The sequence below is a fragment of the Symphalangus syndactylus genome, chromosome 15 (assembly GCF_028878055.3).
Source record: "Symphalangus syndactylus isolate Jambi chromosome 15, NHGRI_mSymSyn1-v2.1_pri, whole genome shotgun sequence".
Lineage (NCBI taxonomy): Eukaryota > Metazoa > Chordata > Mammalia > Primates > Hylobatidae > Symphalangus > Symphalangus syndactylus.
In genome coordinates this window covers 74,604,926-74,622,737 of record NC_072437.2, presented here as the reverse complement: position 1 = coordinate 74,622,737, position 17,812 = coordinate 74,604,926, and the positions used below count along the sequence as shown (strand labels likewise).

Genomic DNA, 17,812 nt, shown 5'->3' with positions numbered 1-17,812 from the left:
TCCTGGGTCTCTCCATCACGTCTTTCCTTTCACCCATCATGCTAGTCTTTCCTGTCCATGGGACACAGGCAAGTAGCTGTGGGCCTAAGGAAGGGCTGCATCCAATGAGGTGGTGTGCTTGTGTTTGTGTTTTAGCACCAACCTCATATGTTGACAGAGCTCTGGAGAGTGAGGGACAAGTCCATGTTCCATTAGCTCTGTTCTTTTCTGCCCAGGGCTTCACTGCTCCTTGGTCAGCTGCTATCTCCTCCATGTTGCAAATAGGATTTTCTCCTCCCTTCTGTCAATCTGGTAGGCTCTCAAACTCAGGAAATCTGAGTCCTTTAAGAAGCTGCTTACTAGGAACTAACGTGACAAATACACAAACAGGAAGCAGCAGCTCTCCTATGACCTGCTCCTTTTTATATGACTCTATTAGAAAAGGATGCAATGTTACCTACAAAGGCTACGATGAGAAGAATTGGAAACCCTGTTAAAAACCACTCTCTATGGCCACGCAGGCTTCTCAGAATAAACTCCACAAATGTCCGTCCATCTGTCTCCTTGCTGTATGTTTCCACTGTGTGCATGGGTTTGTTAGCGGATGTGTTCGAGAGAAGTGTGTATGGATGGATGCATGGATGGATGGATGGATGGATATATTTGTTTATGTGCCTGTGTGTGTGAATACTTCTATGCTCAGTTATAATTAGATAAATAAAGACACACGTATGCATAACTCACCTTTCATTCATACGTGCCCCTGGGTTCACTCCTGATAATTCATTTGTGGGTGGACTAGAGGATGACAAAAGAATACAGTCAGACAGGAGACACAATTCAAAATTTACTTTTCTGGTAAAACTAGCTTTCATTACTCTGCACACAAACCAGTTAAGTTCTGACTATTCATGTGTATAGCACTATTTGGTTCTGAAATGTCATTTTTTTATTAGAAAGGAGGATTTATATGATGGCAACCAACATCTTAGGCTGGGGAAAATAGTAATGCTTTCAGATTTAAATAAACCTCTTTATTATGACCTAAGTCCCAACGCATGACAACCTTTGTGGTGGCAGTTATTTCAAACTAAACTTTTGTGTGGAGGTAGTCAGCCCTCTTATTCCGCTAAATGCGCTGCCTCGAAAGCCCTCCATTACTTCTTCACTTGATTTTCTCTCTTGGTCCACAGTAGGGTAAAGTCACTGCAGGTCTGAGTCAAGGACACAATCCAATATGATGGTATTTGGGGTTTGGAGTACCACCCTGTATTGTGGCAGAGTTCTGCAGGGTCGAAAACATTTCTAGGGTTGTTAGCTTTTTTCTCTTCTCTGAGGTCTTCACTACTCTCTGTCCCTGCTGTCCTTTCCTGTTTCCAAAGAGGATTCTCTGCTGTCCTCAGCCATTATAGTAAGGACTCACATATAGGCAGTCTGAAAATTATTTTTTATTTTTACTCAGAGTATCAAACAGACTGGTAGGAAAAATGATTCTTCTTTTTATGTGGTCATCTTTTATCTAAATTCATTCAACAAGACATAAAGTCACCTTCATATCCTATAGTGAGGTCACGTAGACACATGTGTCAAAGTTTTTTGTTTTTCCATTAATGCCCTTGAATGGGAACTTCCCTAATCTCAACCTTTATATTTCTCTGCAGTACATGTGGGTGCATGCCTTGATTTAATATGAATGCATATAGGTATACATAAATGGTATATAATTGTTTCCTCCCTTGTTCATATATCCTTGTATCTATATTATTTCTTTTTTTTTTTTTTTTTGGGGGACGGAGTCTCGCTCTGTTGCCCAGGCTGGAGTGCGGTGGCGTGATCTTGGCTCACTGCAAGCTCTGCCTCCCTGGTTCACGCCATTCTCCTGCCTCAGCCTCTCCGAGTAGCTGGGACTACAGGCGCCCGCCACCACGCCCGGCTAATTTTTTGTATTTTTAGTAGATACGGGGTTTCACCATGTTAGCCAGGATGGTCTCGATCTCCTGACCTCGTGATCCACCCAACTCGGCCTCCCAAAGTGCTGGGATTACAGGTCTGAGCCACCGTGCCTGGCCTCTATATTGATTTATTTCTGTCTCACAGTTCACTGATAGCTCCATTCCAGGGTACTGATTTGAATTTAGACTTGGCAGTGCTATAGAATTTAAATATATATATATATGTGTATTGTCCAACACCAATATGACATCCTGGACTTCACTTTCTGGTTTGAATTACTCACAAGTGATGTTTAGTTCTTTACAATTGAATGAAGCACAAACTAAGCGTTTGGTGGTTTACTTTATTTCAAATTCAGCTGCAGTTTCTATGTACAAATCACCTTGACCTCATCTCATTTCCTGATACTAAAATCCCTTCATCAGTGCCTTCTTTTCACCATCATAGGTGTCTTCTCTGCTCTCACACAGGGTCAAGAAACTGCTCCGTACCCTGTGATGATGGTGTGGGCTTGTAGTGCTAGGCTCACGTGGTGGTGGAGCTCTGGGTGTGAGGAGCCCTGCCGGGGCCATTCGCTCTGTTTTGTGTTGTTTTTCCTAAGGGCTGCGCTGCTCCCTGCCCACTGCTTCTCACTCGTTGCTCCGCATGGCATTTTCTTCTCTTGCGCACTCTAGTGTGTCTCATACACAGGAAACCTGACTTTCCTAAGTACGTGCCTGCTACGAAGGGGGACAAGAAAATAACAAGAAGTTTCGCTTTTTTGCCCTGTTCCTTTTTTATCCAATTTAATCAAAAAGTTGGATAAGGGACCTGCAGGGCCTGTAGTGAGGAGATTTATAAACAGTGTAAAAGACATCCTGTATGGCCATGGATGATCCTGAGAGTAAAGCACATAATCTTCATCTTTCTCTCTGTTGTTTCTCTCTCTTTTCTCTTTCTCTCCCTTTCTCTCTCTCCCTGTGTTTGTGTGTCTAGATAGACAGAAGTAGTATATCTGCATATATATTTCTTTCCATATTTGTGTATATGTTTTATAATTCACATTTCATTGATGGTTCTATCATAGGTTATTGATGTCAATTTATCTGTATGCAGGCTAAAGGAATATAAGAGTAGATAGTTGGACACACATGTAATTCTAAACTTACTTTTTGGATGAAACAGCTACAGTTACTCTATAATGTACTATCTGATTGATATTTAAATATTCATGTGTGTATCACTAATTCGAACTAGGTGTATCTTTTTTTTTTAGGCGGAGTCTCACTCTAACCGAGGCTGGAGTGCAGTGGTGCGATCTTGGCTCACTGCAACCTCCACCTCCCAGGTTCGAGCAATTCTCCTTCCTCAACCTCCTGAGTAGATGGGATTACAGCCATGCACCACCACACCTGGCTAATTTTTGTATTTTTAGTAGAGACAGGGTTTTGCCATGTTGGTCAGGCTGGTCTCAAATTCCTGGCCTCAAGTGATCTAGCTGTCTTGGCCTCCCAAAGTGCTGGGATTACAGATATGAGCCACCATGCCTGGCCAGTGGCATTTATTTCTAATGTAACTGCAGTCTGTAAGGAAACATGCCTCTTACCTCATCTAAATTCTTGATTCCTAAGTCCTTCTGTCACTTCTTTACTTTCACCCATCATGGCTGTCTTTCCTACCCAGAAGATATGACCATGTAGCTGTAGGCCTGCGTCAGGAACTCCCTACAAAATGATTGTGGGTTTGGGTTTGGTTTGGGGCACCAGCCTCACATGGTGGTAGAACTCTAGAGGGTGAGGAACCCATTAAGGTTTCATGAACTCTGTTATTTTTGCTGAGTGCTTCACTCCTCCCTGTCACGTGTTACCTCCCCACTGCTCCAAATAGGATTCTCTCTCCCTTTGGCCCACTGTGGTAGTAGGAGAGTCCCATAAATGGAAAACCTCAGAGGTTCCTAAGAGATTGGATACTACTAACTTAGAGTGACAAATATACTAAGAGGAAGAAGCATCCCTTTCATGACTTCGTCCTCTTTTATCCAATTTGGTCTGAAAAAAACAATAGAAGGTTATCTATAGATCCTACAGATTTAGGATTTAGACATAGTGTCATAGAGAAGATTTAGACATAGTGTCAAAGATACTCAGTATTTCCAAGGATATGCCTGACAGTGAATTTTACAAATATCAACTTCTCTTTCTCTTTCATTGTTTTATGTTTCTGTGTGTGTATGTGTATGCATGCGTGTATGTTATGTGTATATATGTAGATATACACTTACGTGTATATAAATCTTTGTTTTTAACTCACATTTTATGGGTGGCTCTATCATAGGTTACTACTATCAACTCAGTTGGCTGTGGGCTGAGGAATTATAAAAGCATGTTATTCAGATACAAACACAATTTGGACTTACACTTTTGGTCAAATAAGCTGCAGTTACTCTAGACATGAGTCTACCTGCCAAGGAATGCCAAAGATTGCCAGCAACCAAAGAGGTATCAAACAGATTCTTCTTTATAGCCTTAATAAAAAGCCAACCCTACTGACAACCTCAATTTCAGATTTCTAGTCTCTAGGGCTATGAGATGATTAATTTTTGTTTAAACCACTTGGTTTGTGATACTTTGTTAAAGCAGCCCTAGAAACTAATATAGCCCAACCTGGTAGAATCTCATACACAGGCAATCCAACAGTTTTCTAAAAGTTTTGGCTACTAGTCAACTCAGCTAGGAAGAAGTAGACTTCTTGTGATCTATTTATCTTGTATCCAACTAGACCCAAAAAGAAAAGGATGTTACATACAGAAGCTGAAACTACCAGTACTTTAGAAACAGTGTCCATGAAACTCTATAGTTAACATTTGCATGTATCTTTATGAACATACACACGCACATCATCTTTTACTGATGACTCCATTATAGGCTAGTGATATCATTTCACTTTCACTGAGGACTCCATCATGGGTTAGTGATATCACTTCATTTGGGTCAGAGCTAAAGAATTAAACTAAATTGTACATAATCAAATACCATGTGAATTTGTAGGCTTAATTTTTATTCAAATTAGCTACAATAACCTTACAACTAATAAACTAGCTGTTCTAAAAAAAAAAAACACACACATGCAATTTAGCCATTTGGAAACAATAGCGACCATCCCTGCCTGTCTCCATAGACAACAACAGCAACTACCCACGAGTAGTTACGGTAAAATTAGGAGAGCATTAGACCAGCTGATGAAAACAGGATCAATATCATATTGCTGTTCTCTGAATATATTGTAATATGATTCGCTTTTTTTAAAAAGCCCACATTTGAAACTAAATTACACATTACTGAATACCTCTTATGTTAAAAGGAAAATCACGAAATATTTTAAATACTAAGAACTGATTGATAATAACATGACAAAGTTTGTAGGATACAATGAAGCAATACTTGGAAGAAAATTTACTGATATATAAGCATTAATAAGAAGTCAAGATGGTTAAAAGCAAAGAGTACACATTTAAGTAGAGAGGCTGGAAAAGGAGCACAGGGCAGTCTATGGAGTAATAAGGAAGCGAAACATAAGGAGGTAAGCGTAAGTCACTGAACTGGAGAAGAAAAAACCGTGGAGAAGATTAACCAAACAAAAGTGTGTCTCTTTGAAAAGATTATTACAATAGACCTGTGGCAATAATAATCAAGAACAAACAGAGTGAATATCCAAATAAAATGTACAAGAAGGGAGCATAACTATAACACAACTAAAATTTTTTAAAATGAGATTATTCAATTATATGCTAATAAATGTGAAAACTTAGATGGAATGGAAAAATTCCTAGACAAATATAAAACACTAACATTAGTGCAAGAAACTATATTTATATAGAAATAGAATACTCAAGTAACAAAGAAATCAACCTAGTATTTAAAGCCCTTCTCTCTCCCAAACACCACAGGGCCCACATAGGTATTTGTCAAAATTTTTTAGAATATTGACATACTTACTACAAAATCTATGTCAACATATAAAGGCTCCATTAATAACAACTAGTCATAGTAATAAAAAAAGGTGTAGGGATGCCATAAGTATCAATGGAACAAAATATTGAGCTCAGAGATAAACCTATGTAGATATATGTCATGGATGATGATTATATAAACAAGGAAAAAGGATGAACTGTTTCATAGATGGTATTTGGAAAATCAGCCTACCATTGGGAGAAAAATGAAACCAAATCCCTACCTAACACCATATTTAAGGGTAAACTCTAAGTAGATTGAAGCATTAAATGTGTAAATTAAAACTATGAGGATTAGAAATTACCTTTGTAGACTGAAAGTGGGAAAATTTCAAACTTCAAAAGTAAAATAATAAGGCAAAAAGTTCTGTCATGAAGAGAATGAAGAACAACAATGCCAAAGCTAACAGGCAGATGACCTATTGGAGAACATAACTTCAATGTCTAAAACTGACATGAAGCATGATTTGAATACATAAAGCGATAGTCAAAACTTTTGAATGGGATTCCATGCACCTGAGTCTGTTTAGTGTTGCCATAAGGGATACCTGAGGCTGAGTAATTTATAAAGAAGAGAGGTTTATTTGGCTCACAGTTATGTGCTGCACAAGAAGCCTAATGCCAACATCTGCTTCTGAGGCTGCTCCCATTTATAGTGGAAGATGAAGGGGAACTGACACGTGCAGAGATCAAATGGCAAGAGGGGAAGCAACGTGGGGGAAGCTGCCAGTCTCTTTTTAAACCACCAGCTCTTGCAAGAACTAATAGAGTGAGTACTCACTCACCCTCACCCCAGGGAGGAAATTAATCTATTCATCTTCCAAACACCTTCCATTAGGCCCCACCTCCAACACTGGGGATCAAATTTCAACATGAGGTTTGGGGGTACAAACCTCCAAACAATAGCACCATGTTTTTAATGTTACTACAAAGAGTGAATTCTTGCTATATTGTTTACAAATGTAACATAATCACTTTGAAAATTAAACATAATTTTAAAGGAAATTTGATTAACTTATTCTAAAATATAAAATACTCAAAAACAGCCCATGTAAATTAACAAGACAAAGATAGGCACGCTAGTGGAAAAATGGGCTAAGTTCATGAATGGACCATTACAGAAGAAATCCCAAATGCTGTAAGAAAATAAAATGATGCTCAAATTCATAAGTTATCACATAAATTCAAAGTAAAACATAATGTAATATGTTACCATCTATTAGATTGATTATATAAATTAGAAAGTTTGATTATGTCAAGTGTTGTTGTGAATGTGTATGTGTAGGCACAATCATGCATTGTTGATGAGATGCAGACTGGTATAACCATTGTGAGAGCAATAGGCAGTATTCAGTCAAATTCAAAATATGCAATGCCATGGCCCATCAAGTCCTGTTTCATATTCCTACAGAAATACTCAAACAGGTCTACAGGGGTCTGGCATAAGGATAATCATTTGGTGGCTATCTTTGTGAAGGCAAATGGTAGGAAGCAATATATGTGTTCCTCACTAGGGAATGCACGTCATGGAATTTTTCATATCAGTTAAAAGCAACAACAAAAGGTATGCACAAGAAGAATAATCTGGGGGGTGGAGCCAAGATGGCCAAATAGGAACAGCTCCTGTCTACAGCTCCCAGTGTGAGCGGCACAGAAGACGGGTGATTTCTGCATTTCCATTTGAGGTACTGGGTTCATCTCACTAGTGAGTGCCAAACAGTGGGTGCAGGACAGTCGGTGCAGCGCACTGTGCACGACCCAAAGCAGGGCGAGGCATTGCCTCACTCGGGAAGTGCAAGGGGTCAGGGAGTTCCCTTTCCTAGTCAAAGAAAGGGGTAACAGACAGCACCTGGAAAATCGGGTCAGTCCCACCCTAACACTGCGCTTTTCCAACGGGTTTGGAAAGCGGCACACCAGGAGATTGTGTCCCGCACCTGGCTCGGAGGGTCCTATGCCCATGGAATCTCGCTGATCGCTAGCACAGCAGTCTGAGATCAAACTGCAAGGCGGCAGCGAGGCTGGGGAAGGGGCGTCCACCATTGCCCAGGCTTGCTTAGGAAAACAAAGCAGCCAGGAAGCTCAAACTGGGTGGAGCCCACCACAGCTCAAGGAAGCCTGACTGCCTCTGTAGGCTCCACCTCTGGGGGCAGGGCACAGACAACCAAAATTCAGCAGGAACCTCTGCAGACTTAAATGTCCTTATCTGACAGCTTTGAAGAGAGTAGTGCTTCTTCCAGCATGCAGCTGGATATTTGAGAACGGACAGACTGCCTCCTAACGTGGGTCCCTGACCTCCGAGCAGCCTAACTGGGAGGCACCCCCCAGTAGGGACAGACTAACACCTCACTCGGCCAGGTACTCCTCTGAGACAAAACTTCCAGAGGAACTATCAGACAGCTGAATTTGTGGTCTCACGAAAATCCACTGTTCTGCAGCCACCGCTGCTGACACTCAGCCAAACAGGGTCTGGAGTAGACCTCTAGCAAACTCCAACAGACCTGAAGCTGAGGGTCCTGTCTGGTAGAAGGACAACTAACAAACAGAAAGGACATCTACACCAAAAACCCATCTGTACATCATCATCATCAAAGACCAAAAGTAGATAAAACTACAAAGATGGGGAAAAAACAGAGCAGAAAAACTGGAAACTCTAAAAAGCAGAGCACCTCTCCTCCTCCAAAGGAACGCAGTTCCTCACCAGCAACGGAACAAAGCTGGATGGAGGATGACTTTGACGAGTTGAGAGAAGAAGGCTTCAGACGATCAAACTACTCCGAGCTATGGAAGGAAATTCAAAACAATAGCAAAGAAGTTAAAAACTTTGAAAAAAAATTAGACGAATCAATAACTAGAATAACCAATGGAGAGAAGGGCTTAAAGGAGCTGATGGAGCTGAAAGCCAAGTATCGAGAACTACGCGAAGATCGCAGAAGCCTCGGGAGCCGATATGATCAACTGGAAGAAAGGGTACCAGTGATGGAAGATGAAATGAATGAAATGAAGCGAGAAGGGAAGTTTAGAGAAAAAAGAATAAAAAGAAATGAACAAAGCCTCCAAGAAATTTGGGACTATATGAAAAGACCAAACCTACGTCTGATTGGTGTACCTGAAAATGACGGGGAGAATGGAACCAAGTTGGAAAACACTCTGCAAGATATTATCCAGGAGAACTTCCCCAATCTAGCAAGGCAGGCCAACATTCAGATTCAGGAAATACAGAGAATGCCACAAAGATACTATTCGAGAAGAGCAACTCCAAGACACATAATTGTCAGATTCACCAAAGTTGAAATGAAGGAAAAAATGTTAAGGGCAGCCAGAGAGAAAGGTCGGGTTACCCACAAAGGGAAGCCCATCAGACTAACAGCTGATCTCTCAACAGAAACTCTACAAGCCAGAAGAGAGTGGGGGCCGATATTCAACATTCTTAAATAAAAGAATTTTCAACTCAGAATTTCATGTCCAGCCAAACTAAGCTTCATAAGCGAAGGAGAAATAAAATCCTTTACAGAAAAGCAAATGCTGAGTGATTTTGTCACCACCAGGCCAGCCCTAAAAGAGCTCCTGAAGGAAGCACTAAACATGGAAAGGAACAACCGGTATCAGCCCCTGCAAATACATGCCAAATTGTAAAGACCATCGAGGCTAGGAAGAAACTGCATCAACTAAAGAGCAAAATAACCAACTAACATCATAATGACAGGATCAAATTCACACATAACAATATTAACTTTAAATGTAAATGGGCTAAATGCTCCAATTAAAAGACACAGACTGGCAAACTGGATAAGGAGTCAAGACCCATCAGTGTGCTGTATTCAGGAAACCCATCTCACGTGCAGAGACACACATAGACTCAAAATAAAGGGATGGAGGAAAGATCTATAAAGCAAATGGAAAACAAAAAAAGGCAGGGGTTGCAATCCTAGTCTCTGATAAAAGAGACTTTAAACTAACAAAGATCAAAAGAGACAAAGGCGGCCATTACATAATGGTAAAGGGATCAATTCAACAAGAAGAGCTAACTATCCTAAATATATATGTACCCAACACAGGAGTACCCAGATTCATAAAGCAAGTCCTCAGTGACCTACAAAGGGACTTAAACTCCCACACAATAATAATGGGAGATTTTAACACCCCAATGTCAACATTAGACAGATCAACGAGACAGAAAGTTAACAAGGATATCCAGGAATTGAACTCAGCTCTGCACAAAGTGCACCTAATAGACATCTACAGAATTCTCCACCCCAAATCAACAGAATATACATTTTTTTCAGCACCACACCACACCTATTCCAAAATTGACCACATAGTTGGAAGTAAAGCTCTCCTCAGCAAATGCAAAAGAACAGAAATTATAACAAACTGTCTCTCAGACCACAGTGCAATCAAACTAGAACTCTGGATTCAGAAACTCACTCAAAACCGCTCAACTACATGGAAACTGAACAACCTGCTCCTGAATGACTACTGGGTACATAATGAAATGAAGGCAGGAATACAGATGTTCTTTGAAGCCAACAAGAACAAAGACACAACATACCAGAATCTCTGGGACACATTCAAAGCAGTGTGTAGAGGGAAATTTATAGCACTAAATGCCCACCAGATAAAGCAGGAAAGATCCAAAATTGACACCCTAACATCACAATTAAAAGAACTAGAAAAGCAAGAGCAAACACATTCAAAAGCTAGCAGAAGGCTGGAAATAGCTAAAATCAGAGCAGAACTGAAGGAAATAGAGACACAAAAAACACTTCAAAAAATTAATGAATCCAGGAGCTGATTTTTTGAAAAGATCAACAAAATTGATAGACCGCTAGCAAGACTAATAAAGAAGAAGAGAGAGAAGAATCAAATAGATGCAATAAAAAATGAAAAAGGGGTTATCACCACAGATCCCACAGAAATACAATCTACCATCAGAGAATACTACAAACACCTCTATGCAAATAAACTAGAAAATCTAGAAGAAATGGATAAATTCCTCGACAAATACACCCTCCCAAGACTAAACCAGGAAGAAGTTGAATCTCTGAATAGAAAAATAACAGGCTCTGAAATTGTGGCAGTAATCAATAGCTTACCAACCAAAAAGAGTCCAGGACTTGATGGATTCACAGCTGAATTCTACCAGAGGTACAAGGAGGAACTGGTACCATTCCTTCTATTCCAATCGATAGAAAGAGAGGGAATCCTCCCTAACACATTTGATGAGGCCAGCATCATCCTGACACCAAAGCCTCGCAGAGACATAACCAAAAAAGAGAATTTCAGAATAATATCCTTGATGAACATTGATGCAAAAATCCTCAATAAAATACTGGCAAACTGAATCCAGCAGCACATCAAAAAGCTTATCCACCATGATCAAGTGGGCTTCATCCATGGGATGCAAGGCTGGTTCAACATACGCAAATCAATAAATGTAATCCAGCATATACACAGAACCAAAGACAAAAACCACATGATTATCTCAATAGATGCAGAAAAGGCCTTTGACAAAATTCAACAACCTTTCATGCTAAAAACTCTCAATAAATTAGGTATTGATGGGACATATCTCGAAATAATAACCGCTATCTATGACAAACCCACAGCCAATATCATACTGAATGGGCAAAAACTGGAAGCATTCCCTCTGAAAACTGGCACAAGACAGGGATGACCTCTCTCACCACTCCTATTCAACATAGTGCTGGAAGTTCTGGCCAGAGCAATCAGGCAGCAGAAGGAAATAAAGGGTATTCAATTAGGAAAAGAGGAAGTCAAATTGTCCATGTTTGCAGATGACATGATTGTATATCTAGAAAACCCCATTGTCTCAGCCCAAAACCTCCTTAAGCTGATTAGCAACTTCAGCAAAGTCTCAGGATACAAAATCAATGTACAAAAATCACAAGCATTCTTATACACCAATAACAGACAGAGAGCCATATCATGAGTGAACTCCCATTCACAATTGCTTCAAAGAGAATAAAATACCTAGGAATCCAACTTACAAGGGACGTGAAGGACCTCTTCAAGGAGAACTACAAACCACTGCTCAATGAAATAAAAGAGGATACAAACAAATGGAAGAACATTCCATGCTCATGGGTTGGAAGAATCAATATCGTGAAAATGGCCATACTGCCCAAGGTAATTTATAGATTCAATGCCATCCCCATCAAGCTACCAATGACTTTCTTCAAAGAATTGGAAAAAACTACTTTAAAGTTCATATGGAACCAAAAAAGAGCCCGCATCACCAAGTCAATCCTAAGCCAAAAGAACAAAGCTGGAGGCATCACCCTACCTGACTTCAAACTATACTACAAGGCTACAGTAATCAAAACAGCATGGTACTGGTACCACAACAGAGACATAGATCAACGGAACAGAACAGAGCCCTCAGAAATAATGCTGCATATCTACAACTATCTGATCTTTGACAAACCTGACAAAAACAAGAAATGGGGAAAGGATTCCCTATTTAATAAATGGTGCTGGGAAAACTGGCTAGCCATATGTAGAAAGCTGCAACTGGATCCCTTCCTTACACCTTATACAAAAATTAATTCAAGATGGATTAAAGACTTACATGTTAGACCTAAAACCATAAAAACCCTAGAAGAAAACCTAGGCAATACCATTCAGGACATAGGCGTGGGCAAAGACTTCATGTCTAAAACACCAAAAGCAATGGCAACAAAAGCTAAAATTGACAAATGGGATCTAATTAAACTAAAGAGCTTCTGCACAGCAAAAGAAACTACCATCAGAGTGAACAGGAAACCTACAGAATGGGAGAACATTTTTGCAACCTACTCATCTGACAAAGGGCTAATATCCAGAATCTACAATGAACTCAAACAAATTTACAAGAAAAAAACAAACAACCCCATCAAAAAGTGGGTGAAGGACATGAACAGACACTTCTCAAAAGAAGACATTTATGCAGCCAAAAAACACATGAAAAAATGCTCATCATCACTGGCCATCAGAGAAATGCAAATCAAAACCACAATGCGATACCATCTCACAGCAGTTGGAACGGCCATCATTAAAAAGTCAGGAAACAAGAGGTGCTGGAGAGGATGTGGAGAAATAGGAACGCTTTTACACTGTTGGTGGGACTGTAAACTAGTTCAACCATTGTGGAAGTCAGTGTGGCGATTCCTCAGGGATCTAGAACTAGAAATACCATTTGACCCAGCCATCCCATTACTGCGTATATACCCAAAGGACTATAAATCATGCTGCTATAAAGACACATGCACACGTATGTTTGTTGCGGCACTGTTCACAATAGCAAAGAGTTGGAACCAACCCAAATGTCCAACAACGATAGACTGGATTAAGAAAAGGTGGCACATATACACCATGGAATACTATGCAGCCATAAAAAATGATGAGTTCATGTCCTTTGTAGGGACATGGATGAAACTGGAAAACATCATTCTCAGTAAACTATCGCAAAGACAAAAAACCAAACACCGCATGTTCTCACTCATAGGTGGGAATTGAACAATGAGAACTCATGGACACAGCAAGGGGAACATCACACTCCGGGGACTGTTGTGGGTTGGGTGTAGGGGGGAGGGGCAGCATTAGGGGATATACCTAATGCTAAATGACGAGTTAATGGGTGCAGCAAACCAACATGGCACATGGATACATATGTAACAAACCTGCACATTGTGCACATGTACCCTAAAACCTGAAGTATAATAATAAAAAAAATAAAAAAAGAAGAATAATCTTATGTTACTAAGCAAAAAACTAACAAAATGAGATACAACTTAATACCATTGAAGTAAATTTAAAAACATATAGGCAAAACAATAATACATAGTATACGGAACACATATAAATGTATATACTGTATATTAAACATATTAAAATTGTTGCATATATGCATATATCTGTATATGTCAGTATGTATATCTGTACTCTCATCTATATATTAAAAAGGCCTATAAGTAGCAATGAGCCAATGGCAATGAGCATACCAAATGCAAAATATTGGTTTCTAAAGGGCATCAGGTTCTTTGGGTAAATGGTTGATTCCAGGGCTGGGGAAATGCTCAAAAAGTGATGGGAACATGTCAAGTCAAAAGGACACAGGGGCTAGCTTTTAGGGAGCCCCACTGGCCAAATATGGGACCCTTTAAACATCAAAATAAATAATGACAGAAAGGATTGTAATTCATTGAAATAATGTAAGAATTTATAAGTTCATAGTAATAGTGAATAAATAGGGGTAGGAATAGCTCTTCTTAGAATGATACTAAACAGAGAAAAACTACGTTTTTAAAAAAAAATCACCATTTTGTAATGATCACAGTTATAACTGATTTACATAAAAATCAGTGAATGCTAAAACTAGTGCATGAAAGTTTTATGTGGAACAGGATACTGAATATTGAAGATAGTTTTAACATAGACTGAAAGTATCTCCCCCCCAAAGTGGATATTAATTATAAACTGAATAATATTTACTTGTCAGTGAATAAATCTGGCAATACCTCTCAAACACAATAGAGATATGAATCAAAAAACAGTGTAATATTCAATAGAGGAGTTACTTAATCTGAAAGTGGTATTCAAATCCCTCATCTATCCTTTAAAAGGCCATGAAATTATTTCCTGTCATCTCATATAAATGACGTAATATTCTAAGAGCTTGCATTTAGGTTGTCTCTGAAAAGAGTCTGATGAATAACTTGACAATAAGAAAGTGAATGCTGAGATTTTAGAGTCAATAGACATTTTAATCTCATAGTCTACTTTGTGTTAAGTAACTCACCCCTCTCACATTTCAAAAATATCTAAAAGTAGCTGTTAGACATTCTATTAAGTCCTCCTGGTGAAAACAGAAATGTTTGGAGATTCCATCTTTGCATCATCTTCCTATATCCCACTTTTAAACATTGTTGGCATTGAAAATTATGCTTCAAATGAACTTTTAGATATCACACATGCTTAGTGAACTTCAAATCTGCAAGTGGTGAATAGATAATCTGCACAGGAAACACTTTTTTTCTTTTTTTTTTGAGACAGAGTTTCACTCTGTCACCCAGGCTGCAGTGCAGTGGCGCTGTCTCAGCTCACTGCAACCTCTGCCTCCCGGATTCAAGTGATTCTTCTGCCTCAGCCTCCCGAGTAGCTGGGACTACAGGGGTGCACCACCACACCCAGCTAATTTTTGTATTTTTAGTAGAGACAGGGTTTTACCATATTGGCCAGGCTGATCTCAAACTCCTGACCTCGTGGTCCACCTGCCTCAGCCTCCCAAAGTGCTGGGATTACAGGCTTGAGCCACGATGCCCAGCCAGAAAACACTTTTGACAAACACATCAGCATTTCCTTTTGTAGAATCCTTGGGCCATATTAAGGGTATTCTTAAGCTGGCATCTCATAAAGTGTACAGAATAAAACACTAATTTGGGGAGACATTAAAAGGGAATAGTAACAACAGCAGCAGCGCTTGTTTTATTTAAATGTAGAAAATTAATTCAAAATATAAAAAAAATTTTGGTGACTATATTGGTAATCTTACGATAAGAAATAACTTTCTGAGTATAACACAAACAGCATCGGTTATAAAAGTACCAATTATATTTGAACACATGAAGCTTATCATGAAGCTCTATGTCAGGTTGCTGTATTTTACTTCAAACATCAAATGCAAAAATATATTAGAGATTTGCCACATGGAGCGGTGATATGACCAATTTATTTGAACAACAAAATTCCTTGAATCTAAAAGATATGGTAAATATGACTTAGCTTATTTAAGACCTAACTTTTTAGAAAGAATTTTAGAATCAGTGTCCAGAAAACTATTTTCCCATGAATAATTTTGAGACTGAATTTCACAAACCTGAATTCCTCCCATCTCCAATATATATTATGACATCACCTTTCATTGTTGACTCCAGCACAGATTTCTGATGTCAATTCATTGGGGTCAGTGCAAAGGATTGAAAAGTAAATAGTAGGAAACAACATAAATGCATACATGACTTTTTTTTTGGTTCACATTGGCTATGATTGTGCTACAAATTACAATGTGTTGTCCCTAAAAATTCTCATGTAAATCAGTTATTTGGCACCTGGTACTTCATTTTTCTCTAGAAAGACGTCTTTATGTGTTGGTAATAAAAATTGTTCAGCTCTCTCAAAAAAGTTTAATGAATCAAGATTTAAATACAATTCTTTATTACTGAACCTGATCATCACGTGTGGCAGCAAATTTAACTTAAATTTGCTTCAAATTCATGTCCCATTTGTAGGCACACATTATTCTTGCCCATTTTGATTTCCTAATTATCAAGTACCACCACCACCTTCATGCTCTTCATGAGTCACAGATATCTTTACTTTCCACCAAATAGGACCAAGTGACTAAACCTGAGGCAGGGGCTCCATCCAATGTGATGATGGCTTTGAGTTTGGGGCACCAGCTCTGAAGGGTGAGGGACAGATACAGGGTCTCTTAGCTCCTTTCTTTCTGCTGAGGGCTCCTCTGCTGCCTGTCCAATGCTACCACCCTCTTTCTCCAAGTAGGATTCTCTCCTCTCTTGGATCACTCTTGAGAACATCTCATACACAGGCATTCTGATAGTTTCCTAAGGTTTTGGCTGCTAATTACTTGGGGTCACAAACAATCTTTGAGTACCAAGCATCCCTCTTCTGACCTGACCTTATTTTTTCCACTCTGGTTCAAAAACAATGTTACCAAAGATGCTTAAAGTCTCTGATAGAAAGCTGTTATTGCCATTGATGCTCCCAGTATTTTTCACCACTTAGATCAGTCAACTCACCCATTGTGGTCACAGTTGTCAGAGCATACAGTAGAATCTGTTAGTGAATCCATAACTCTACCAAAGAGTAAAAAGCACATACAAAAAATAAAGTCAGATATTTTGGAAGGCAATCAGGATGTTAATCTCAACAGTATTTCAGGACACAAAAAATAAAATCGGAGGAATTTTGACAAGAACTAAAGAAACAATTTCAGGATACAGCACTAGTACTTCTGAGACTGTGTGTGTGTGTGTGTGTGTGAGAGAGAGAGAGAGAGAAAGGACACAGAAAAAAGAAAGAAAATGTAAGAATAATGAATGTTTCGATATCAATGGCTAGTTCCTGGTCATCCTTGGTAGGAAATAAACAAGTAGGTAAGTCAAGCATAGCCTTAATTATGTTTAAAACATTTTATGAACTTAAAGTGGATTATGTGTTTACAATGATTTTGTTTTCTTTTTGTCTGGATTCATTTTTTTAAAGTTATATGGCTATATTTTCCAATATCAAGACTTCCTAGCACCGAAACCCCTGGCTTGGCTAATTTAATCTCTCTGCAACTTCATTTCCTCATCTGTTAGTTAAGACACATGCAAAATACACTCCACATCTGTCAACTTCATAAAACCATGCTGAATATTCAGCATTTTGCAAATATTGGTTTTTAGACAACCTGCTCTCTACACCATATATTATGCCATAAAAATCAGTATGTGGCAATATAAACTGATACATATTTTTAGTTTCAAATATACAAACATTCTCATCAAGGTAATACACTCCCAAGACTCAAGAATTAATGCTCTTCACCACAATTTTCTAACTTTTTAAACATTTAAATAAGTTTAAGAAACTGATCATATACCTTTTCTTGCTGCTGATAAAAACTGGGATTCTCTAAGAGTGTGCTAAGGTTTCTTATTTGACCACAGAACCTCTTTCTCACAGTGGAAATGTGTGAGAAACACATTTTGGAAACAATATATTAAATGGTATCTTTTTATGTCTTTAAGAAAAGTTCCCCTACACAAACTAATTTTGGACTCTGATCAATAGCTCAAACCTTTAAGCACGGATAGACATTAATATTGT

General features: G+C 38.9%; 1 protein-coding gene across 1 annotated transcript in view; it reads right to left on the bottom strand.

Moving 5' to 3' along the window:
- TPTE2 (transmembrane phosphoinositide 3-phosphatase and tensin homolog 2) overlaps nt 1-17,812 on the bottom strand; it is a 93,839-nt gene that overhangs the window by 73,909 nt on the left and 2,118 nt on the right. The window contains 2 exon segments of the mRNA XM_063619023.1: nt 724-777; nt 16,738-16,794. Of these exon segments, the coding sequence (XP_063475093.1) occupies nt 724-777; nt 16,738-16,790 (107 nt within the window). The 5' untranslated portion in view covers nt 16,791-16,794.